The following is a 25,914-nucleotide window of genomic DNA, read 5'->3' on the forward strand; positions in this document are numbered from 1 at the left end:
TTAGGCAGGCTGTAGCCCTTTGACTGTGCATGGCTGGACCCCAGTGTCTTGTTTTAATTTGTCATCTGTCATGTTGGACTTCAAGTTAATCCCATTTTAAATTATGTACTAAACATTGCATGCATTAATTTACTGACAGAAGTGTTGAGTTACTGTGGGATCCATGGATTGTCTAATGTGTTATTAACGGAATTTGAGCATGTCTGTTGGCTAAATGACTAAACCAAGTAACACCGAGTTAATATTACAGTCTATCCTGAGTGCCTTGTTTTCGGAAAACAATTAGCAGTAAGATGTTGACAGTTCATGCTGCAGTAACCAGTTTAAAAATTGATGTAAAGCAATTTAACTTAATCCTCAAGACAGCAGTCAGAGCTTAACCAGGTTATTCTAAACAATTTATGACATTTACACGCACCGCTCAAAAACTGGATTACTTGAGTAACCAGATTAAGAATGAAATTCTCCATGCCTGTAAGTGTGGCTACTGATTGAATCAAACCCTCGCTCTTAACACTCTCAGTTCAGCTCCAAATAACCTCTCGTCTCTCTGTCTGCGAAGCCTCCAGAATGACACTCCAGGGGGGAGACAGTCGGCCCCTGTCAGTACATTCATTCTCAGTCAGAGGGCAGCTGGTGCTTCCAGGTCCGTCACTGAGTCAGTGGTGTTGTGGACGATGTGCCTGTGTTTCTGCACTGAGCCGTGTGATTGCCATGTGTCAGAGAGCATGGCCAAGTCTCACTCTGGGAATCTGCAGATTAGTGTGAGTTGCCTGAGTGACCATGTTTCTTGGCTGTCCAATCATCTCCTCTCCTTTCCTTTCCTCTGAGTCTCTGAGATGCTGGCTGGTATTCTGAACACACTCCAATTGTGCTACTGTTTACTACACATAGGCATCAAGGTAGCACTGCTTGGAGCCTATATGGTAATTATTAGGCTCTTAGCTTTTGATGTGCTGATGTCACACACATTTTGTCCATCACAACTAACCATTTTTTCTCCTCTAGAAGCACTATTTTTATTTGACTAACACCCAGTTTATAAATGGGCTGTCAATAATGATGTGATAAGATGAGTGTACATTGCACATTTTTCATTGACCACCACTGTTATCTCAGTTGTCCCTTTGGTAAACTAGCAGGACAACATTGCATAAGAAAGAAACGACAACAAAAAAAACATACCAGTTGACATACGAGTTGCTGACATTCATTCATAATTATTGCTCTATACAAGAAGAAGAACAGGGTATTTTGGTATGTTTCAACAGAACATCATTAGGAAAAACAATACTAGGACCCTGTTTGATTGTCCAGAGATCTCTGGGACATGCAGTACGAAACCACCACGGCAACAGCCACAACTAAGATGAGCTCTTAAAACGATCATTATTATTTCAATGTCATTCAATATGTTTTATTCAAATCAACCTGTATGCCAAATGCAATACAATAAATTAGTTGATCAATAAGCCTAGTTGCACAAGTAGTCGCTGATAGAAAGATTAATGAATAGCTTATTGCGGTCATAGAGAAAATTCTTCTCCAGTTATAGTGCAAATAACTCATTAAATTAGGACCACATATGGCCAAAATAACCATAACAATACAATATCAATACAAAACAATAAAACATTTACTGCATAATAGAAACAGAGACCACATGAGTTTGCTTATCACCACTGACCCTAGGTAGTGTGCTTATTTTGTGCTAGTGTTTGTATACTGGAGGAGACACAGTGCCCTTCTGTACATGGGTAACCTGTATATTTTAGAAAACTAATGAAACTAAAAAGAGTTGTTGAAAGATTAAATGTGTCGTTTGTATCCATGACTATTACAAAAATACAGTTACACCTGTTGCAGTGTTTGCCTAAATGTTCTCAGCTAGCAGGCACATAGCTAGAGTTTGTTTTTACTTATTTTAATTAGTGGCCTTTTGCCCATTATTTAATTATAAAAGTATTTAAGCTGGGGAACACCAGTGGTTGATTTTGAATATGTTGCTGCTTTTGTTCTCGCTAAAGCTGTGGCAAAAGATCTTTGGGAATCCTGCTAGGTCCCGAGCTCGCAAATTACTGTGTTTTACATGAAATATTGACTCCAGCTCATGTTTGAATTTGATGCTGACACATGAAAAAGAGCTTTAGTATTTCTGTTTTTGTTCAAATAACTACTTTTGAGTGATATTTTAAATTACAAAATAAATTTGCTGCCTAGCAATGCTCAAAAATAAATTCTGCTGGGTAGAAATCCCTTAAGCTAAGGCAACATGATGAAACAGCAGGTCATGCATGCAGTAATTACTGTGCTGCACTAATTTCTGTTTTGTTTTATTGGGTTACTAATCTACACACTTCTACTCCGAACACTGAACAAACAAACCTCATATTTTGGCCATCTGAATTGTTAAATCTGGTTGAATATTCATATACCCTGCAGAAGAAAGGCTAACAGTGCACTGTCTGCAACACTGTCTGGATTTGATCAGTGCATGTGAATGAGAAAGATGCATTGTTGCCATTAATCCCACTTTCAGTGAGCAACATTCTGCTCAGCAGCCTCATGATGTTAGGCAGATTGAGGCTGACAGGTTGTGTTGATGCAAGTAATTACACAGTAGATCAAATAAGACCATAACAGAGCCATCAATCACTGTGCTGAGACCATACCACACTCGTACACATGCACATACCCACATAAATACACACAGAGACAACACACAGAGAGTTTGATGAAATGACTGTAGTCTTTTTCTTAAACAACCTTTTTAAGAAATAGCAAGAATAGTCTCTGATGCATGCTGTTTTAAACTGCAGCCCTATTTATTTCCTATTTTCCAAGCATCTGTTTACTCTGTCTCTGTAATGCAATTGTTTTTTGATTGATTTTCACAAGGTGTTCCTTCTACACTTAAATGTCTGACTGTCAATAATAGCTTTCCATGCAAATGATTCCAGCTTGCTTTCTTTTATTTAAATTTTGGTCATTGATAACCTATTGGACATTCAGCTGGAGAGTGAAGTGAAAAGCACTTTGTCTAATATAAACTGAGCATGGCACTCAGCTGTGTTGTTTTATGTTTGCTGTGGCCTGGTTCAGAGGAGCTTTCAGAGCTTGTAAAAATCTCTGCTGCAGAGGGGCAAGGAATTGCCTCCCTCTCTGACTTTGTCACAACAGAGTGCACCAACAGTGGATTTGGGTGAATGTATGGTATCACTGATTATCACAGATTCTGGTAAAGCCTTGCAGTTGGCTACAAGATGAGACAGAATTTTTTTTGTGTGTTTGTGAGTTGTACATATTCATATGCTTTAGTGTATGATGTATGCGTATCCCTACTCTGCTTTTTTCCATAAAGCTCAGGCTGAGCATGAATTATTCATTCCCTTTTCAGTTTCTCCCAACAGGAACATGGCAGTCAGAGTTGAGGTAGAGGTTGAAGCATGAGCAAGCCAAGGAAATATTCACCTCTTTCTGTCCTGACTGGCTGTCCTTTTCATTTTTATACAGCCTCACTGAGTGAATGAAGCAGTTTGGACTACATCTGTTACTGAACTGAACTCCACATATGTTACTAAACTGAACTGAAGTGATGACACAGTGACTGAGATTAAAGTGTAGACTGTCAGCTTTGACTAGAGAATTTTTTCCACCACATCAACATTTAAATTAACTACTGTGTCTTTTCTACTGTCTATGCATCCCTCCATTTTAGGCTGCAAAAAGCATTTGGACATCTTAAGAATAGTCAAAATACATTTCTTTGTCAAAACCTTATTTTGCCCAGTGACATCCAAAAGTCTACAAATGTCAATGTGCATTTTTAAATAAAGCTGATAGTATAGTAGTACTAGTATAGTATATTATATGTATGTGTGTGTGTGTGTGTGTGTGTGTGTGTATATGTATGTATATATATATATATTATTATTATTAAGTTTGTATATTGGAAAAAATATGCTGCAATAGCCAAGCTTAAAAAAAAACGTTTGTGCAGCTTGTGGTGTTCTTTTTGTGGAAAAAAACTGTGTCAGTGTCAGAGAGTTGTTGGTTAGGCTGTGGTGTGATTTGTGAAGTTCTATTGATTTGCATTATACTCTGAGATTGGATAGGGATTTGGACCAAATATTAGTTGTGTGTATGTGTAGGGTGGAATGTATTGTCTTTTGTAGACTTGGAAAATATGATTATTACCTTTTTAAAAAAACAAAACAGAATAAATAATAAATAATTCTTCAGGAAAGGCATACAGTATATCAGAAAAAATTGTGGTGGTTTAATTTTTACTTCAGCAATGAACCTCTTGAATGGTAGTCACCGAGATTTTTGCTGTAATATTGAGAACAAAGACAGGAAAATAAATCCCCAACTAGTCTTACAATAAGAGGTGTTTTCTTTATGGTATTGTGTTGTGTTGTTTTTTCACCTACATTTCATAACAGCATTGCTGCCCTTATGTGATAGCCTTTTTGACATACTGTAGTTCTATGCACCAAGCCTCACTTTCTACCAAACTTGTGGCAGTTGTGCCAAAGCCACAAGAACCTTGATACCTTACCTGAACAACTTAATTATTTGCCATAAGAGATAGGAAATGAAGCAAATCATGCCTGCGTAAATGTTTGAAACATGAGACGTAGCCAACAAAACAAATTCAAATGTAAAAAAAAAGTAAATTGTTTTTCCTATTGGTTGTATTTTCATTGATACATTCTAAGTCTTTTACTTTTATTCTCCACTGTGTTCTGCTTTAATTCAGTTTTTGATTCTAGACTACTTACATGTTAGGTGTGAGGGTTTATGTCAGCACACCAACAGCATACATCCTTTTGAATTAGGGGGGATTAAAAATCCAGCAAGTGTCCAGCTTGCCTCAGATAAAATTCAGCTACACTGATTTCATATTCCACCTGGCATGAGAGGAGAATCAAAGATGATACCAGCAGCCACAGTTAAATCCTCACAAAAGAGCAGAGATTTCTTCATTTTGCTGTAAATGCTGGCCTTGAATACAGGAACAGTTCTGTTTTGGAGTTTCACTGCATGATGGAATTCTACTCCATGAGTGCTGAACATTGCAGTGAAATACTTTCATGATGTATGTGCACATTGTTTGAAAAAGTTAATTTCCCACCCTGCTGTGTACTAAAAAGCAAGTATGTTACTGGTATCATCAAAAGCATCAACTGGAGCATATGGGGTCCAGCATGGGATGATATTTATCCTTTTGTTTCTGGGTAATGACCATGAATTCCAGGACTGACAGGCTAGGTAGGTGGGGCAGGCAGTAAGCAGTCAAGTAATTACACTGCAGGACCGGGGGGGGCAGAAAGGCCAAACTGCAAGGACTCAGAGGTGTGGAGATTGGCTGAGGTGGCTGGTCTGCCCTTGTGGAGGTGACGGAGTGGTGAGAGAGGGCAACTGGTGCTTGAAGGAGCAGTTGAGGGGATGACATAGCACTGGTTGCGAGCAGTGAGGATAGTGACTAACACATGGTCAGTAAAACCCTGCAGATAGAGCAGATTGGAGAGACAGTATTTGACAGTATGCAGACTGATGACCAGCAGCAGCCTTAAAAGGACAGTTCACCTCCAAATCAAAAATACATGTTTTTCCTCTCACCTGTAGTGCTATTTATCCATCTAGATTGTTTTGGTGTGAGTTGCCGAGTTTTGGAGAGATCGACCGTAGAGATGTCTGCATTTTTTTTAATATAATATATATGGCACTCGGCTTGTGGACATCAGTCAGACATGAGTGTTCTCCCTCCCACCCCCACTACTCCCAGCAGCGTGCCTTTGAAGTTCCCATGAAGCTGTTAATGTACTTGCACTGAGAGAAGACAGGGTATCCTACTTGATCTGTGCCTTATCCCAGCGTTGAATATGCAAAGCTCTCTGTTCATTGCTGCTACAAAGGCACTCATAATGAGCTTGAACGTCTGATTAATTGTGCTCATCCACTGGCTATTAGAGTATGCTCTAACTAGTATCTAGTACATAATGATGCGTAGACAACCAGTGTCCTGATTCATTTAACCTTCACCTGCCACCCCCATTGATTTTTTTTTTTTGCCCTTGCTTGATGTTAGACCTGGTGTGCACTCACCAGACAGCGCACACACTACAAAGAAGATTGCAGTTTCCCCTGCAATTACAAATCTAACACTACACTATTGCTAAGTGTTTTTAACAGTAATAGTTTTATTTCTACAAGTATTATTAAACTGTATTGTGAATGGATAACATTAGATGTGCAAATATTGGCCAGTTTTCAGACATGCTCCGACTCCTCTTAATCTTGTTAAACTATAAACTCCCCATTTAGTGTATCCATATTTCCATCCAGAATCTTGTGGAATTTTGATGTTATAGTGAAGGAGAGCTCTTTCTGATACTGTGGACATTATTTTCGTGTGTACATTATCTCCACTGTTCGTCAGCCAGCTCAGATTTGGTTGAGCGAGACAAAGGTTCTGTTAGGTATCTCCAGCATTTGAAGTATAGCCAGTGGTTGGTTGCTTGGTGGTACATGTAAATACAAATTACATGAAAGGGGTAAAAGATTAGGGGGATTAAAATGTACATGCCCCAGGCAATGATCTGTGAGTGTGGGATTCAGAGAAATAGAGTCCAAAAAAAGAAAAAAGGGGGTTTAATATGCTTTAATATGCTTACTTGTATTGGGTGTTGAAAGTGAGAGTGTGACAAGGTATGTGCTCTGTTCTTGTTTTAGAACTCAGCAATTTACATTTTTCTCTCATGAATTTTAATAAGGAAAATGATGTTTCTTTATTTACTCAGCTAATTGTACATCAACCCAGTGGGAAAAAGGCTACTTTACCAAAGTACCCCTGCTTGATGAAATACCTGACTCCCTATAAGGCAGAGAGCTTTGACCTCACTATACAGCTACAAGTATATTCTTGTGATTTTTACTTTGTGGAAGGACTTCACTTTCGGGAATAAAGGCATCAGCCCCAACTCCACAGAATATTTAATTGGGTGTGTGTGTGTTGTCAGCTTAATGTTGTCATTACTCCTCCTCAGTAACCTTTATGTTTGGCTTTATGTAGCTGCGTTGCATCTGCCCTTATGCAGACCAACAAGAAAACGAATGTTAGCACATATATTTTACATTATGTTTTTGTTGAAGTAGTTACTGTATGTTGAACACTAGTTCTAGATCTAGATGGCATGTCTGTATCTGTATGTGTCATGTGAGGTTTCGCTCTGTGAAAGAAACCAGTATGGCTTGTTGTCAAGAATGTTGATAAATTGTATGTGAAGAAACAGTGTCATTAGTGTTGTGGTCAGACAGAGGATGTGGGGAATTGCTGCAGTAAACACTGTGGACTGTGGACCACTTCCTTCCTCTCCCCTCCTCAGTTCTGTGACCTGCATACTGATCCCTGTTTTTAACCTGGAGGACATCTTGTCCCAGCCCTAGTCTGGTAAGAGAAGTGACACTTGGATGATCTGCAGAGGACAGAGTCAAGAGCTCTCTGCTGTCATCCTCTTTTCATCTTTTGGCTTTCTTGCCTTCTAAAAGTCTATCTCAACCCTCTCTGTTTTCTGTCTTCCCTTTCTATCTCTCCCTCTAGTGTCTGCATTGCAGTGTACTTTTCTTTCCTCTATCAAGCAAGATGTGTTTATATCAGCAGTGGACCTTTAAACTTCTCCTCTCCTCTCCTCTCCAGATGGAAACTAGCAGCACATATTTCTGGATGGATGCGCCTTGCTTCTCTCTTTACAGTGTATGAGACATCAGTAGAGCATATGTTTTTTGACAGCAGTATTCAGCCGGAGGAAACTGTGCACACTAATCACAAAACCCCTCGACTGTTAGGTCTGTCTGCTTCATCCAGTGTAGATGCGACATTATGTGTTTTGAAATGTGAGCTTGATTTAAACCAAATTATATCTCAAGGTCAGTGGGATTAATACCAGCTCACAACTGTTGCTCTATATCTAATGTGCTTAATTAGCTGGGAATTAGAGAGGTTTGGTTGATACTTGTGTGTTCAGAGATGGAGAGGAAGACGTATTTGTTCCAGTTGTTCTGTATTATGGACTTATATGGCATGGCTTGACTGCGTCAACAAAGGTGAACAAAGGAGAATGCTGCAGTGCAGAGTACTGTCAAGGTGACTGTCTATCTTGGGTCAAATTTATAATTAAGTTATGATAGCTGCCAATTTACACAATTCTAGTTTTGGGACAGCAGCTTCATGTCTCTACAGTCTTTCTTTGGATTAACAGGGTGTTCCTATTCAGTTCATGTACAAAATATTTTACTTTTGCATTGTTGTGCTGTCCATCAAATTTGGCCTGGTATCCTGTATTGACAAGGGCATTTTTTAGAAATTAGACTGTACATATTTTCTTTCCTGTGTCCCGTGGGGTTGTTATTGTGTCAGGTTACCACTCAGATTGGATGATGTGTGTTCTGTGACTATCAGTTTTCCTGGTAGATGTGTTCACACAGCACACCCTCTTTCCTTTTGCGAGATATATTTCCTGCAAGATTGCCTTTTAATTTTCTTCCTCTGCCCCTCTGGAGAGGTGAGCACTTCTCCTGTTTGACAATTCCAAGCATTTCAAGGGATTAGAGGAACGACCACATGATACAACCCACCAGAATAGTAAACAGGCCTGTGTTGCCACACAGTAAGCTGTGAATATGAGATAGGAAAAGCAATGTGGCTTGGAGAGTTTTTTTTTTTTTTTTTTACCCCTTTGGACCTAGACCGCTTTCCCATTAACTGCCCCAGTTAATGTGGCCAGCTAAAAGGTGTGATTAATTAGTAGAGTGGAACAAAGGCAAAGTGCTCACATACTCTTTCCCTAAGAGCCATTCAAAAGTAAACAGATCAGCATTATTGGGCTTTGATCCATTTTCGTTTGTATCAGTCAGGCTGCTTTAAAGTTCAAGACTGGCCACAGATGAAATGCCTCACTTCTATGACCATTGGCTGCTCCACATGACAAGGTTTGACATGGAACTGAGGGGCTGAGGGTAGACACTGTAGAAAAGCATTTTTACACCATCATGAATCCATAGAAAGTGAGAACTCCATGTTACAAAGCTAAACCTGTCAGTTTCACTTAAAGTGGACCCTCCTGTTTGACATGTCAGAAATCTATTGCTGATTCTCCACTGGGTTCTACAAGAAGGGAGCTGTCCTCAGTACTGAAATCAAGACAAGCAGCTCGTGTCTGGGGTAGGAGCTGAGGGAATCTCCCTGTTCAACTGCCTTTTTATCATTGCAGTAATCAGTCACTTCCCACATGGAGGGAATCTTTCAGCACCATACTACTTTGCCTTTAAAGCCCCTTTTTCTGTTATATTACATTATATTATATTATATTATATTATATTTAAGTTTAGCATTTCTTAATGAGCTGATAAGCTTTAAGTATTATGGGGGTGAAAACTTGATGAGTATATAGAATAATTTGACATCATATTCTAAAAACAGGACCCCTATGTTCCAATGTTCTCCAGTTTCACCTTCAAACTTTTCAATTTATTCACCCCTCTGGCTTTTGGGATCTGAATAATATCCAGATCCCATAACTCGCAGGGAAAGCTACCTTTTCAAAATAAATGCAGCTTCCCACAAAACTCTTAACTCTCCTGTCATGACTTATTTTCCTTCAAATGCTGTCTGTAGCTTTGTTTATTTTTTAGTTTAAACATTTCCTTTTTAGCAGTTTTTGAAGTTGTTATGTATTTTTATTATACAGGACTAAATGATTCCTGACATGTCTTTCCATTTTCCCGCAGATGGAAATTGTAGTCATGCTATTACTGCTAATTTAGGTAGCATGAGCAAACATCCTGGCCATTTTACATTAAGTCAAGGCAGCAAGACAAATTGCATTTTCTGAGCTTTTTGAGATTTGCTACACTTCATTTTCCCCTTAATTTATTGGCAGAGAATATGAGAATAGACAGAGGTCACACCTTTCCCAAGGTAAGGCCTTTTACACTTGACAATGGAAGGAGCTTTTAATATTCAGGTCATGTTTCTGTGCTTCTTTGCTCTTTTTGTGCGATTACCTATTCCCTTCCTCTTAAATAAACCACAAACAGCTTTTTAGTGTTTAGGGAGTGCTGATTTGATATAATTTTCTCTGTGATTGAAATAATTGTAGCAGCTGTGTCAGTTCAGGAAAACATTTCAGAGCCTGGAGATCTTGACAAAAAGGCAAATTATTTCATTCAAGATATTAATGAATAAATTTTGGTTAGTGTGTGTATATGCAGGGCATATACCAAAATGCAATAATGTGTGTTTGACTGCTACTTTAGTTGATGTTATTCTTTAAGTTTGATGTTTTATTTTAGTTTCCCTAAATAAATTAGCTGTGTTATTCCACCTTAGAAATGAAATGACACATATTGCTGATGTTGTGGCAGGGAGCAGAGACCAGGACATTTAATACAACTGTGCTGATTAGATATATGAGGTGACTGTGATGCATGGTGGGACATGGTCACTCTGCTGTGCACAGAAGATGACTGAAAGATCAAAGTCATACTTTTGTTTTACATTTTCCCTTGGTGGCTCAGTAGTTGTAGTAGTTAGACCTGTCCCCTCACCGAAAGCTCCCAGATTCAAACCGCCACCCTGGTTCTTTCTGGTCTCCCTGTTTTTTTTGTAGTTTTCATCTGGTCTTGTTTTCTGCCTTGCAGAAACACCTTGAATAAAAACAAGCAAGTGAAAATTAATCAATGAGTGGAATACATATGTATACAAATGAAGTTATATTGTCTTGACACTGTCTGTCAGTATGCCCTGTAAGTCTCTCTTTTTCAACCACACTCCCATTCTTTGGTGCACTCTCCTTACCAGTGTCTTTCTTCTTCCTGCTCTAGCATTGTCACGTCTTTCATTTGCTCTTTCCCTCACAATCTGTCTCTTTGCCATGCCTTTAAGTCTGAATGCTGCTGGAGGCTTAGCCTGCTGGGATGAGGAGTTCCAAGTCTCAGCAACAGTGAGCTCTATACAACTGCTGTTGATCTGCCCTGTCTGCCCTCAACTGCACTTATAATGATAACCTCAATCCACTCAGTAAACATATTGGCTCATATTACTCTCTGCCAGTGAAATAGTCATTTGCAAAGGTGGCTGCCAGCAGCTGATTAAAACAGTTTCTTGTGTAATAGTCTCTTTGGAGAAGCAACAAAAAATGTGACTAAACAAGTTGAACCATAACTTTCTCTCCTAGCCATTTATACAAACTTTTCTTTGTTGTCATTGTTGTCACCTGTGACTTCTCTTTTGGTTTATTCTCATCTCCTTCCCCCTTGAGCTAAACTCTGATTGGCTCTAATCAGGATAATGCTCAGATTCTAGTATTGGGGGTCCTGGACCACAGCAAAGTCCTCAGACCCACCTAGACTGTGACCAATGAAATCAGACACATTTGAAATCAGTATGATCAGTAAGCTTCATTTATTGTTCAGATGTCTAGGATATATTTTATCCGCCTTTATTTTAAAATAAATATTGAAGTAATTAAGAAAAACGTTCAAAAAAAAGTTGAGACATAAACAAAAGGCAATTTACCAGTAATTAGCCCTGTGAAATATAGTTTACATTAGGTTAAATTTACTGGCAGGAATAATTTATTGGTGATTTGAGTTCCATGTGCTACACCATACAGTAAAATCAGACAATTAATGTTTAATTGCTTATTTAAAAGCACATGTTGTGCTTAAAACATGTTTAAGCATAACAACTTTGTCTGAAAATTGTATCTTTTATCTTAGATTATTTTACTCTTTGCAGTTAGCCTCGAATTTAATTCTTAGTGTGTCAATTTTCAGTTTACTGATCTACTATGACTATGCTAAGCCCAGCTGATAATCAGGGAAGAAATACAGCAAGGCTCCATTAACTGTAAAGATTTTCCAAAATCTTCAGAGACGGACTCCCTGGTAATCATTATGAAACACCTTTCATCTTCAGTTTCCTGGGGTCTTGTTAGCCACATCTGTATGCTGCTGGTATCCAGTTCAGTGAAGCATAAACACTGTAATTTTTTAAATCTTTAGCAGTGTTTCCACAAACAATACACCAACCCCCCCTGAAGTCTCAATCAGTCTGGTCAGGGAGCAGGGAGCTAGTCTTTAATTCAGTCTTTAATTCAGGTCACACTCTCCAGGCCTGCCAGTGCTTACTGGTAGGTTTACACTAATCTCTATTTAAATGCAGTCAAACAGTCAACATTCCTGTTTAGGTTGTGTAAATAAATGCTACTGTGATTCTCACCTCATAATGTAGGCACAGTGGCTGTAATCGAGGGTTGGTGGCATTAAACTTTGGTACTTACTGTCCTATTATATTGCTGTCGTTGTTATTTTTATGTTCCTTGTATAAACAATAATTTAATCTTTTCTTTTCATGTTTTTTGATCCCATTTTTTTACTGTTTTTCTAGCACTCTCCCTTTCCCATTTTATCACTGAAATAATAAATATGGTGTCTGAGTTGTGAGGAAACAAGTGTTGACAAATTTGTTACACTGATCAACCACTATCAGACATATGGATGTCAAATATAAACTTACTATGGATCCACACTCTGACTGTACATGGCAGGAGATGTACTCAGAAATTCAGACATACCAGGTGGCTGCTGTCTGGTAGCTGTTAGACTGAGCCTAATTTTTAGTGAAGGAGAGGAGACTCTCCAGGTGTCACACAGAAGGCAGTGGGCATTATGAAGTGGGTATTATGCAGTGGTTATGTCCTCTCACCTGTCTAGGTAGAGCTACTCAGTCATGTACTATACCCTTAATTATGATGTACACATCTGCTTTACAGTCTGTAGCAAGATGAGAAAAGTTTGGTTCTAACTTCTGGCTGATGCTAGTTTATGTATTCAGGTGACTGGTTGATTTGCAACAGATTCTGGCTGTGTTGTATTGCTATAGCATGAAATCAGAGATGAGTATGTGTGCAAGATCCCTGTGTTGAAGCCACAAGGTCAGTATTACATTTTTGGCCTCAGCTAAATAGATACAGTTTTCACATGGTTGCGGAATGGTGAAATGCAAATATGAATCCGGATTAAGTATAAAATGAGGAAGTGTTCCACTCTCTGAAACATGTCAGGAACAAGATATGGTCCTGTGTCAGAGCACTATATCATATCTATTGCAAGTCCTGCTCTCTCTCTCTTCATCTCTCTGTCTCTCTTTCGACCCTCTCTCCTTGTCTCTTTCTCTACTCATCTTTTTTTAAATGGAATGAAATACAAAATAAAGGCTAGCAAGCTGTATTGACAAACTTAATTAGGTACAGTTTTGCCAAAGATCTCTCTTTCTGTCTCATGTTCTCTCTTGCTCATGTTCAATAATATAATAATTTCTACAACACTAAAAGCATGTTGACATAGAGTATATTTTTTACTATCCTGCCCATCATGATGGGGCATCTAGTTCATGCGGTTCCAGGAAGCGCCTTGACCTGAGTTATCCTGGACACTGCAACCGTTTTCAAACATGTTTGATTTTATTGTGGCCAATAAAGATGCACTGGTAGCTGGAACTGTCCTCTCATTGAAGCAGTATCCAATTAAGAAAGGAGGGAGGCAGCGGACATATACACATAGTGACTTTATGCACGTTTTTGTTGTAACAAAATATAACAATCATTTGCACCAGTTGTGAATCTCCCCAACGGGAATTATCTTGTAGCCTAATCAGTACACCTTGTCTGAGATATTTTGTGTAAATTGTGCACCCCCACATCAACATGTCAAAAGTGTGGGGCAAAAAATGTGTTGTAGTGTGAGCAGTACACTCTTTCTAAAACTCAAAAGTCTGGTAGTCTAAATGTACATTGAAGTTTTGCTCATGATTATATATTCAGGACTGAACAAGGAAACAAACAGCTAAACAAGAAGGAAGTTACCAACTTGGCTCATTGTTCCTTTTTCTTTCTCCCTCTCTGTTTCTGTTTCTCTGTGTGTGTTCTCTAGACGATCATTGCCTTTTAAAGGGAAAAAGAATAATTATTTTCCCCACTCCCAGTCAGTATGCAAATCTGTGGTGTGGTTAACTCATCAGTGAAGCAGTTTGGATAGATAGGGCATTTGAAGTGTGGTCATTAGCATGTTTCAGCATTGATGTGAAGGCCATTCATCAAACTAAATGGAACCACAGAAGCAGTAAGCTTATTTCTTGCACATTTGACCCCTCTAGCATTCCACACCCCTGTCCCTTAAATGGCTTGACCTTTATTTTGGTGACATTTTTAAAGTAAAGAAAGAATGGCCCTAGGCAGGATTCCAGCTCAACTCTTATGTTCTATGGAGTGGCAGTGCCATTTTATCCCAATGCATGCTATAGTTTGCATAACATCTTCATACATATTTCTTTTCAAGTCATTCATTTTAGCATTTATACATTGAAGAAAGACTAGAAGTAAATGCTAATGTCAGGTTAACAATTGGGCTCTGGTCAACTGACACTCCAGTCAGCACTCTAACCTGGGATAACTACATATGCTTAGACTATAAATGCAGTTTGCCAATTTATGGAATTTTTCCTGTCCTCAAGCATAAGCAAACTCCTTCACATAAATGGTTTTCCAAATTAGTTAAACCTTTCTTTTGGCAAGTTCCACATTTTCTGCAGTTGCTCTATCAATTTAATTTTCTTTCCTCATTTTGAATGCCAGGGGTGCAAAACAAAAATGCAAACTCATATAATCCTCTTTCTGTGCTTCTAGCAATTGATTTAGCTTTTTAGTTTTACAACATACATAACCAAGTTTGTATGGTATGGTTCCAGGGGTAGGGGATGAGATGTTAGTTTGTGATCTTTCACCAGACAAAAAAAAAAACAAACACTTGTACTTATGGTCATGACTGCCAATGAGTTTGATTTAATTGGCCATAATTATTTGCATAATTATTATATTGGCAGCCTAATATAATGGTCTGTGAATTTACTGTATATACTATTAATGTTCTAACCTTCATTTTTCATTACTATAGGACTACTACTGCTACTTTAAGATTGCCACTTCATTTACAAAAAATACAACATCCAAATGACTTAAATCAAAATACTCGTAATTGTCTTACCTTTTTACCTTTCTGTTTAATTCTCTTGTCTTTTGTGGGATTTTTTATAATACATATCACATCCTGTACTTCATAAAACAGACATTTTAAAATTATTAATTATTTTTCCAATGACATATTCCAAAAAACAGTGTGAATCCAATGAAAAGAATGAAAAATATTTGTGAAAATCAAAGTTATTTATGCTAGTGCTTTTGTGAATAAATGTATTATTGTTATATAACTTTTCTTTTATGTCTTATACTTTTAAACAGTTCAGACACATTCATCTGACTTTGCCTCATTGTTGATGAAAAAGAGTTTTTTTTTTTTTAGAGTGGCTGTGAAGTGAGAGGGGTTGTTGGAAAAAGTATTTATATGGATATTGTGTTTTACGTCTAACTCCCTCTGGTGCTGCTAAGCACTTGGCTGTAGAATGGCCAATTCATTGTTTCCTCCTCTTTACTTCTGCATACCACATTTTTGCATCATACTTTATCCCTTTGACTGCATTTGGTTTTAAAAGTCAGCTGCAGGCTGTTCTGATTCTGTAGCTGAACCTTGTTATTGTGCTTGGTACGCTCAAGTTTACTAGAAGAGTTTGGCTTCCAAGTATTGACAGTGCTTTTACTGGAATAAGCCACCAAGCTATATTGTCCTTTTTATGACATTCATTTTTGTTTGCTGTTTGTTTTCCTGGTTTGGTCTTCTGAACATCATATGTTGGAGCTTCATGCTAGCACATAAATGCACCACACAGACAGTTAGTGTTCCAAGCACTTCATGAAGACTCTCCTTTTGCCTTTTGGTTTAAGTGCAAAACAATCCTAATAGGCAAACCTTAGATGAGTGTATCTGGGCTTTTGTCAGGCCAGTGCATTCTCTGATTGTGATGATCGTGATTGGGCAATAGAGCACCACGTTTAGTGTGATTGTAGTGATTTTCAGGGGCAAAATCTTAATTTTGAAAAATTGCCATATTTTACATCTTATAATATTAATTCAAAAATAACAGGGTGGATATGATTCCTGTCAACATCTGCTGCTGTCCACATCTGGCAGACTAGATGAATGTGTCTTTGAAGCTGGAACACTTTTCATTTTATTCATTTAGAAATATCGGAGAGAACATCTTTTCTTCTCCACATCTGCCCAAGAGCCTCCTTCACCTCAATGTTCGCACTCCATCAGCAGTCTTCGTAAATAGGACATCAGTTCTATTTATTTTCACCCAATTTAGTGGCCACTGTAGGCTTCCTTTGGAAACTGTCTCAAGTCCAGTCTTTGCTGCCAGTCACCATGGCGACGGCGAGCCTTCAGCCCTGGCCTAATCAGATGCAGTTGAAAGTGGAGGGATTCTTGAGGGCTCAGATGTAACTCTCTTAATTCTCTGCCTCATATGACGCACAGATGAATTCTTTCGAAGGGAAAAAAAAACATACTTGATTGAGGCTCATAACCCTATTACGCTAAAAGAGAGGACCCACAGGGGTGAAAAATTAAACTAAACACACACCTTAATTGCATTCACATGTTTTTGCTGCACACTCAGTAAAATACATGCCTGCTTGGTGGAATGCTATTCCCAGCACATTAAAGAATCGCTATAATGGCCTAGGTTCTTTTATTTCCTCGGACACAACAAGCTCTGCTGGATTATCTGTAGCATCACAGGATGTCATTATTTTCAGGTCAGCCAGGTGAAAGTGACTATAAGCTTGTGAGCACTTCAATGAACCTCAGGCCAATGTACAAGGGTGACTGAAAGACATTATTGCTAATCTAGTTTCACCTCTGGTTTGTGAATGGTAATCCTTCTCTCTACAGTAAGTCTCTGCTATTACAGTGAAAGGAGCTAGCTGTCACTCACTACACGAGAGTAGTGAGTGTAACCACCTTGACAGGTCTGCCAGCTTTAGCTGCATAGATACCAGTTAGAGCCTAATTAAAGCGGTATTACTCTCCAGCTTCACATTGTAGTGTTGTTTCTATAACCCTCCTCACTGGTTTGCAAATCATCAACCCACAGCTCCACTGAGCTTCTGAGCGTCTTAATAATCCGGAGCAGATTTTCTTAATTGAAATTATATGATTATCCATAGCTGCAGGAGACAGGTTTCCTCCTTCCGTGGGCCCCTCTCCTGGGAACAGAGAAATGGGTTAGCTTTACCTATGTCTGCAAAACCCTGATTTGAACCAGCACATGGGTACTTGCATCACACAGCATGGATTCTTGCATGCTGCTGAATTTGCTTCTCTCCATTACACTGGGCTTCCACATGGCTAAGATTTTCTGGAAGTCTGTGTGATTGTTTGACTCTGCAATTCAGTGCATTCACACTATATGGAACTTTGAGACTACTTTGATGTTGAATTATGCTGCATTCCAAGAAATGTCAAGATTTAATTCCATTTGTTTTTGTGTTTGAGTGGAAACAACGTCAATACAAATTTGTTGGGTGGCTGTGCAAAGATAAATGCTTAAGCTGAAACTTGACATGCTGACTGATAAGTTGTCTTTTACTAGGACTCCAACACAGACCTCAAACACTTGAAAGAGTTCAGTCAGAGCCCATCATTTTTCTATTTTCAGCCTTTAGTGAGACACAGAGACAGAAAAGAGCATTCTGTACGTGGAATGATTAGTTGGGTATGACATCCCATATGCTGAGCTCCTAGCTACATGCAAAGAAAATATCTCCCATATGGATGAATAAACTCTGAGGATGTCATCATCATATCAATAGAAAAAATGCCTTGTAGGCTGTGGAGATTTGCCTTAAGTAATGTAAGCAACAAAAGGTGCAGCTTTATAAGCTTTTTTTATTTGTAAAAAATATCATTCACATAATTTTGTCTGTGATAAACATAACATGCTTTTCAGTATTAACTCATGAATCAAACTAAGCTATAATCATTGGGTCCAATGGCAACTGTGAACAACAGAGGCAAACAACAAAACACAGATTGACTGGCAGATTCAAGGCAACATGGTGACCACATAGCAAGATAAGGCCTGCAATGATAAACTCCTACAGAATTCATAATATGATTCCTCATTTGTCGTATACTGATCCATCTGATGCCATTTTAGTTGTTAGGTTTTAGTTGTAGTTTTTTGTTTTCCAAAGTTTCAATGTTCAACACAGGCTGATAGGTTTCCTAACTCATCTTTATTCGTATGACCAAATGTCTAATTCCTCAGAGTTTGGTAATAGTATAGGCCTTTAACAATTCATAGATTCAAATCCCATTGGGAAATACACTTATACTTCAATACAGGGAGTTAAACAAATAATAGCAACACTTTACAGTATAAATCAGTAGAGTAGTCCAGCAGTACATGTGGTATATTGCAATATTGTTAAATTAACCTTTTGTTTCTTTGTGTCCTGACTTATTTGCATCGGAATTTATTACACGTGTCTTTCTCGAAGCAGATACTGATTGTGCTCATCTCTGAGTCTCAGTGAGAAAGGATTTAGCAGAGGAGCTCAGCTTCACCAGCACTCTGAGCTGCCGTTGGGTTTAACTGTGGTAAACAGGCCAAGGCTAGCAGTCTTCTATCATTGGAAAACATCAGGAGTAGAAGTCAGAGAAAGGCGCAAAATAATTGAGTCTACAGTCACATTCTCTTACTGTCAATGTTTCCTGCTGTTATAGTATTTTAGATAAGTCCTGGAAAACCAGCAGGGAGTCGGAAAGAAAATGAAACGTAATTTTGATGGTAGAGTTTTGGAGGGAGCGAAAATTCACCTTGCATGTTTTGTCTGTTTCTTGTTGTTTCAGTAGTTCCCTTTAAACATGAGAATTTAGCAGTGGCCACTATTGCTGATTGCATAATTCACTGTGTTAAATGATACTGCACTACTCCCACAGACTGCTTCTCCATGGTACTCATTAGGCAGTTTTATAAGGAGGTGTAAAGTGTAACACCTCTTAATTGCATTAAGCATTGGTTGGTTAAGAAACTACAAAAAATGAATGCCAAGGGAAATTTCAAATACATGGTTTGGCAGACATCTTTTTCAAATGCAAATTTAGTAAATGTGAAACGCTGAGATGTCTAATTTACTTAGACGTTCAGACTCTATTACTTTCTAAATCACATCTTCAAGTCCTCTTTGCTTTTACCATCTAACACACCTTTTTGTGCTGTACTGTGGAGATCCTCTTAGCTCCTATCAGATTGGATGGGTACAGTCAGAGGAATTGCAGTCTTCGGGTCTCTCCACAGATTTTCAAACAGGTTCACCTCCAGACCTCACCCAGTGCCTGGGTCACTAGACACTCAGACTCTTGTCATGAAGCCACTGTGGCATTGGCTTTGCTCTGTGCTGAAAGGTCATTGTCATGCTGAAAGGTGAATCCGCACCACATTCTGAGGTCATCGGTAGGTTTTCTTCAAAGACCTCTCTGCATTTAGCTTTGTTTATGGTTTCCTCAGTCCAATTGGTTATGCTTCAACCATCAACATCATCTTTGTTTTTCCTCACCAAATAACAGAATATTTTCATCTTGTGCTATCAGGTTTACTGTCATAAAGTAAACTCCAGACAGGCTGCCTTTAATTTAGGAGTGGAATCTATATAGCTAGTCTATCAAGATGGCCTAATTAATGGAGTGTTACAGAGATTGTTGTCTTTCTGACAGGTTCTCCATCTCTGCAGAGGCATTCTGAAGCTCGGGCCATTTGGTCCTATTGAAGCTTTAACAAAGAGTCCCAGTCGATTCAAACAATTATAGCCTTCCCCAGATTTTTACCTTAATACGCTTATCTCAATGTTCTGTAGACAGTTCTTTGGACCTTTTTATAGTTTTGGTTTACTCAGACTTGCCCTGTCAACTGTGGGAACTTATACAGACAGGTGTATTTGTGCTTTCACATTGAATTAACTGAATCTCAAAATCCCAAAGAAAACAAAATAAATCGAAGCTAAATTTGTGCCATAGTAAAGGTTTGAATATACACTCAGTGTCCACTTTATTAGGTACACCTCTACAGTTTAATGCAATCCAATCCAACTGTTCTGCCATTAAGTCTACTTTTATGATGCTTATAATGTTCAGCTTTTCTTGAAAAGAAACAAAGTAAAAAAAACTTTGAGTAAAAGTACTGAAGCAGGTGCATGTTAGAATTAATTTAATTGTTATGGGATGTTGGTGGAGCATGATGAGTTTCAGTTCACAGGTTGATTTTACTATGTAGCAACTATGTTTTAACATTAATATGTAAACAGATTGCAGCAGTTTGCGCCAGTATACAAAGAATTTGGTCATTTACTTCTCAACATTGATTATGGGGTTTACATGACTGATCTTAAGTGGCATTTCAACTCTGCATTGATTTACTGTTTTAGAATTTGTATATGGCTCAGAGAAGCTCTGCTCTACACGTGTTAAATGTGTAATCAGTTATACTGCTTTCATGTCTTTATTTACCTCTTGTACCATAATGGGTGAAAATTATTCTGGGGATCTGAATCTGCAATTACACCACTTCTCAGGATTGTGGTGTGCCTGTGAATAGTGTAATTAATGGCAATAGCATTGAAGAATGATACGGTTTAGTCTAGACATCATGGCTCTTAACCCCTCCTTACATGCAATATTGGGTGATATGCGTCATGATGGCTGCAACAGGAGAGCCTTTTGTCTGACGATAATAACTTACTTTTAGACGAACAACCATTGACAGCCTCTGAATCCAAACAAGTCTCTTCTTCATTATCAGATGATATATTGGTATTCTTTATGCTACGAAAGGCCACAAAGTAAGAACAAACAACACATTGTGGTAGTGGGAAAACACACTGTGAGTAAACACAAACACTGTTGTCACTGTTAATTCATAAGCACCACAATTTTCCTGTGTTCAGCAGCTTGATCGCGATGTCTTTGTCGTGACATTAAACTGAACATGAATATTTTTTTCTCTTTAGGTAGTTGAATTTATTCATCATTGATAGCGAGACATTTGCACCTTCACTGGAATTCATAAATGTTTTTAAAGCAGAACGGAGCTTCACAGGTGCTGTATAGACTCTGTTACTAGGTTTTTGTCCTCAACAATATTTTATATGGTTAGTATAATGCCAAGTATGTTTAATTTAGTTTCATGTGAATCTTGTTTGTAATTAATTACTTAAATGAGTGTGCTATAGTCATACACATTATTTGATAGTTATTTGAAGTATGTTTTGCCCCACATTCACTTAAGCAGTTGTGACAAAATGTGTTTGTGAACTTGTGTAGGATTTTAGATATGTGTGATATGCCCGATATGTCTGTGTAAATATTCCTTTGTATGTGTAACTGACCTGGGTCCTCATTTATAACTGTACACACAAAATGGGGCCTGAAAGATATGTACGCCACTTCCCATGCAAAAGTTGTGATCTGTAAAAGCAAAGTTGATGGGAGAATGTGCGCATCTGTAAGTAAACTCTGACCCATGCATACACACATTTTGGAGACAGGGGAAATTGGCGACGCAGATGGTGAGGTGGTGAATTGAAGCCAAATTGTATAATGATGCCTCTCACACATTTAATTTCACTTAATATCAAACGTTAATTAGGCTATAGATCCACGTTATCAATAACATTCAAACCAGCAGTGTTATTTGTATTTGCGCTTGTTGTGAGCCATAACTGTTCCATAAGCAACCTTCAGTTATAAAAGATATAAGCCAACTCAAATCTTAATCAAAGTCCGCTCAATATTTTATCAGCGCTGTCTCACCATTAAATTCCCCACCACTGGAGCGCAGAGCAGAGGGCTGGATTATAGCTGATCATCATCGGTGTAGAAATCCAAGATTACATCAAATAGCATTAGCCTAAAGAATTGCAGAACAGAGCGTCAGTAATTTTTAATAATATATTCTAATACTGTGCATATATGTTTATCACCAAGTACGATTTTAGTTGTTAGTTTTTGTGTGTAAAATCGCTGACTGTGACACGACTGTGCTGTCAGGCGCACAGAGCGATGATGACTGGCGATTTAGATTCCCTAGAGCTGTGCTCTTGGATCTATGTGTTGAACTGGGTCCAGCATTAGACAGACCAACCCGATGTAACTGCGCCATCCCAGGAAAAACACAAGTGGAGGTCCAGGTGGACAGGTAAGCCATTTTCGGCTTTTGTGCGCACGTACACTTTTAGTATGGATCCTATGCACTGTTTTATAAATGAGACCACAGATCTTTTGGGCATGTTCAGGGGTTTTGGTATGAAACTGATATTAGACTGCAAAATGTAATATTCACTACCCAATTAGACTTGACCACCAGATGCAGCTTTTTTTACTTGACAGAAGGATGAAGCAACAAAGGATTAAGGATTGTCTGCATACTGATAACAAGCTTTCCACCACTTTGTTAATTTTCTATACCAATTAACATAGTGACTATGTTCAGAAGACAGACGTGTTACAGCTTGCTCGGCTTTGTAGGAGTCGTCTGCCCATTTTGGCTACCGAGCCAACTCAGACTGCATATTACCCCCACCCCAAGAGTTTTCAAGCTGTGAAATTCCTGTTACTGTTACTGCCTCACAGCTCTTTATGCTCATTGACAATCACTTATACTGGATCTACATACCTGAAGCAACCATTGAATGTAGAGACTAAAATGTGGCACAACTGTGTGACAGGATTTAATTCTTTAAATTAGTTTGTGCATCGTTTCCCATAAAGCATTCTCTCACTTTTCACCTGCACTTTTTTTTAATGCACATTGATTTGTGTTATACCTGAGAGAGAATAAAATACCTAGCTTTTGTGGAGTTTTACTTTATTTTTACAACTGCACTCTGAGGAAAGACTGTCTATCCAATCTTAAAGTCCGGGCAGTCTAGTGACACACATCATTGTAATGTAATTACACCAAGATCTGATGATGAGTGAGGTGAGGCTCGATTTATACCTCCATGGACTAGTCTCTCTCCACTACTTGAGGCTGCTTTTAAACTCGCCTAGCTATTACCTGTCAATCACAGTAATGTGCAGTGGGTACCTAGACCCATTTCCCACCTGCTTGCTTTGATGCCCACCAGCAAGTTGTTGTCAGTGCTCTCCATACATACCATGCACTTCTTTAGAGGGCTAATTTCATGCTTGTTGAACTTGAAGAACTGCATTATTGATTGTTGTTTTCTACTTTCTTAATAGTGATTATCATTTGTGTCTCAAAAGTGGCAGCAGGGCCATAGGGACTCCCTTCCCCTCCTCCTTTCATTAAATTCCAGGCTATTTTATTTTCATGGGTGCTTACATTCTGATCAAAACGGTTTAGAAGGAAAGAGATCTCCACTTTCTTCTTCCAGGGCTGGCCAGACCTTTAACATCAGAGTAGTGACCCGAAAAATATGTGAAAGGGTCCTCTTGGTTAATTGCCCCTCAGAGAAAAAACATGATCAAGAACAGGGTTGAAAGCTGGATCACACGCAGAATAAAAATCCAGTCTTTTCTTGCATTCCCTATCTGTCCCATCTTATTCTGCAGTTGGTGGGTGGTGAATTTGATTTGGAGACAAACTTCATTATCCAGGATGCGGAAAGCATCGGCTGCACGGTGGAGCTGTTGGAGCACTGTGATGTCACCTGCCAGGCTGAAATCTGGAGCATGTTCACCGCTATCCTTCGAAAAAGTGTTCGAAACCTGCAAACAAGCACTGAGGTGGGCCTGATCCAGCAGGTGCTGCTCAAAATGAGCTCGGTGGATGACATGATTGCAGGTATGATAGTAGTGTGAGCAGGTCTTTTTTTTGCTCAATAGCAATGGTGGTACATGTATCTTTATTTTCAGATTGATTGTTATCATGTTAATGTCCATCAAGTAACGTATACATTGGTTATACCTATTTGGTTTTAGCTTTCAGTCAGGCAACAAAACCATCTGTCTGTATCTTTTAATAGATCTGCATTTTGAGTTACAATAAACTGGCAAAGTTGATTTTGGAACTTTTAGGACTTTTGAAACTTTAAACTTTCAAAACTATTTAATTTTCCTGGTAGTATTGTCTGTGTTGTAATACTGTCAACAAATACATGCAAAATCAAAACAGTGAAGGAAGGCAGCAGTGAATTTAATACTTCCTTTAAACATATTGAAAATGTGGAAGCAATGAAAGAGACGTAAATCAGAAAGAAGTGTTTGGACTATGCTTTTTTAATTTGGTTTATTTTACAACTATTTAATCATTGTCATCCCCTTTTATTTTTGTCAGCAATTAAATGAATTCAAACAGTTCTATTATTGCAAAAAGTCACAATGACACTTGAAAGTAAATTTGAATTAGAATTGAATTTCTTTGTAAAAATGTTACACTTATATCGGATCTAGAATATTTTAGATATACTTAATACAGTTGTTTTTTGCCCCGTTATGATGAAGGTCTGAGGATGTTCACGCTAGACACAATACCATGAAATTTGTATTTATTTATTTAGGGATTAGGAATCATTCATTCTAATTGCTGTGAAGTGGTCACTGTGTATTTACTTCCTGAACTTTTGTCTAGCACCACCATCAGGTGAAAATTTCCCCCTGACCCACACTTTATTCATTAACAAGGTACAGTATCTCAAATGAATGGTTGGATTTCCATTAAGTCTTGTAGCTGGTAGCACTGTGGTTTTACACAAGAGGGGTTATGAACATTCTGTAGGGTCTACTAATTAAGATTTTAAAAATATTTTCCTTTCTTGTTTTTTGCTACATTTAGGCCTTTCTGGAATAAGCCCCTCAAATCTGTATTCAGGCCACTGTGGGCTTGTCTGTGGAAGTCAGTGTCACTTTGATATTTTGCACTGTGCAAATTACATTCATACCTTGTGTGTGTGTGTATATAAATTATGTTACAGCTGATGAAATCTAAATGCATTTTCCCTGCAGTGCTACTGTGCCTCTGAGTTAAACAATTTCCCATTTAGACGTCACTTTGATTTACAAGTCAGTTTCCATGTAATTGTAGTGGAACAGTTTCTGTGATAAATATAATGGAATTTCACAGACAGTGAACTCCGTGAGAATGAAACTAAACTAAAGCGAAACTGTTTTGATTCAGGAGTTGATGCATATGAGTACTTTTTACCATGAGGACCTCCTGGGCAATGTGGATGAATTATGATATCTGTAAAATGCAGCTGCATTTGATGATTGTCTTCTCCCTCCTCTTTCTCCTCTTGTTTATGTGTGTGTGTGTGTGTGTGTGTGTGTGTGTGTGTGCATGTGTGTGTGTGTTTGGCCTGCTATCTTGCCTTTAAAGACTTGCTAGTGGACATGTTGGGAGTGCTGGCCAGCTACAGCATTACAGTTAAGGAACTGAAGTTGCTCTTCAGCATGCTACGAGGGGAAGGAGGCCTCTGGGTAAGTGATAGCAGGGACCAAATGCAGTGAGTTAGATAGAAGTGTGTGTTGGTTTGACACTGTCACTAGAGGTGCCCCCACAGAGCCATCACACTGATCTGTTTGGGGCTTGCTCTGTAATTGACTAACTGCAGAATAAGTGAATGAGGTAACTGACAGCCTTGACTTACTCTTTTTATCTTTGCTACCTGTGCAGCCGAAGCATGCGGTCAAAATGTTGTTGGTGCTGAATCAGATGCCCCAGAGACACGGTCCAGATGCTTTCTTCAACTTTCCTGGTCGCAGTGCAGCAGTAAGCTTTCACATGTTTCCATTCTGCAGTCAATTTGAAAATGGCATGTATTTGTGCATTTTTATGAATCCCTGCAGATTATCAGTGTAAAACAACGGATAATTCATGCACACAAATTAACAAAACAAACAATCTCTTATACTGTACAGTAATGGATGTCA

The 25,914-nt window shown here is 38.5% G+C and overlaps 1 protein-coding gene across 9 annotated transcripts in view; it reads left to right on the forward strand.

Annotated features, from left to right (window-relative positions):
* Positions 1 to 25,914, forward strand: part of nbeab (neurobeachin b) — a 198,556-nt gene that overhangs the window by 23,271 nt on the left and 149,371 nt on the right. For all 9 annotated transcript variants that reach the window (XM_044201438.1, XM_044201426.1, XM_044201427.1 and 6 more), the window contains exons 2-4: positions 23,596 to 23,827; positions 25,361 to 25,461; positions 25,658 to 25,753. In XM_044201438.1, the coding sequence (XP_044057373.1) occupies positions 23,596 to 23,827; positions 25,361 to 25,461; positions 25,658 to 25,753 (429 nt within the window). The remainder of the gene's footprint in view (positions 1 to 23,595; positions 23,828 to 25,360; positions 25,462 to 25,657; positions 25,754 to 25,914) is intronic.

This window comes from Siniperca chuatsi, linkage group LG7 (assembly GCF_020085105.1).
Source record: "Siniperca chuatsi isolate FFG_IHB_CAS linkage group LG7, ASM2008510v1, whole genome shotgun sequence".
In the NCBI taxonomy this organism is placed as follows: domain Eukaryota; kingdom Metazoa; phylum Chordata; class Actinopteri; order Centrarchiformes; family Sinipercidae; genus Siniperca; species Siniperca chuatsi.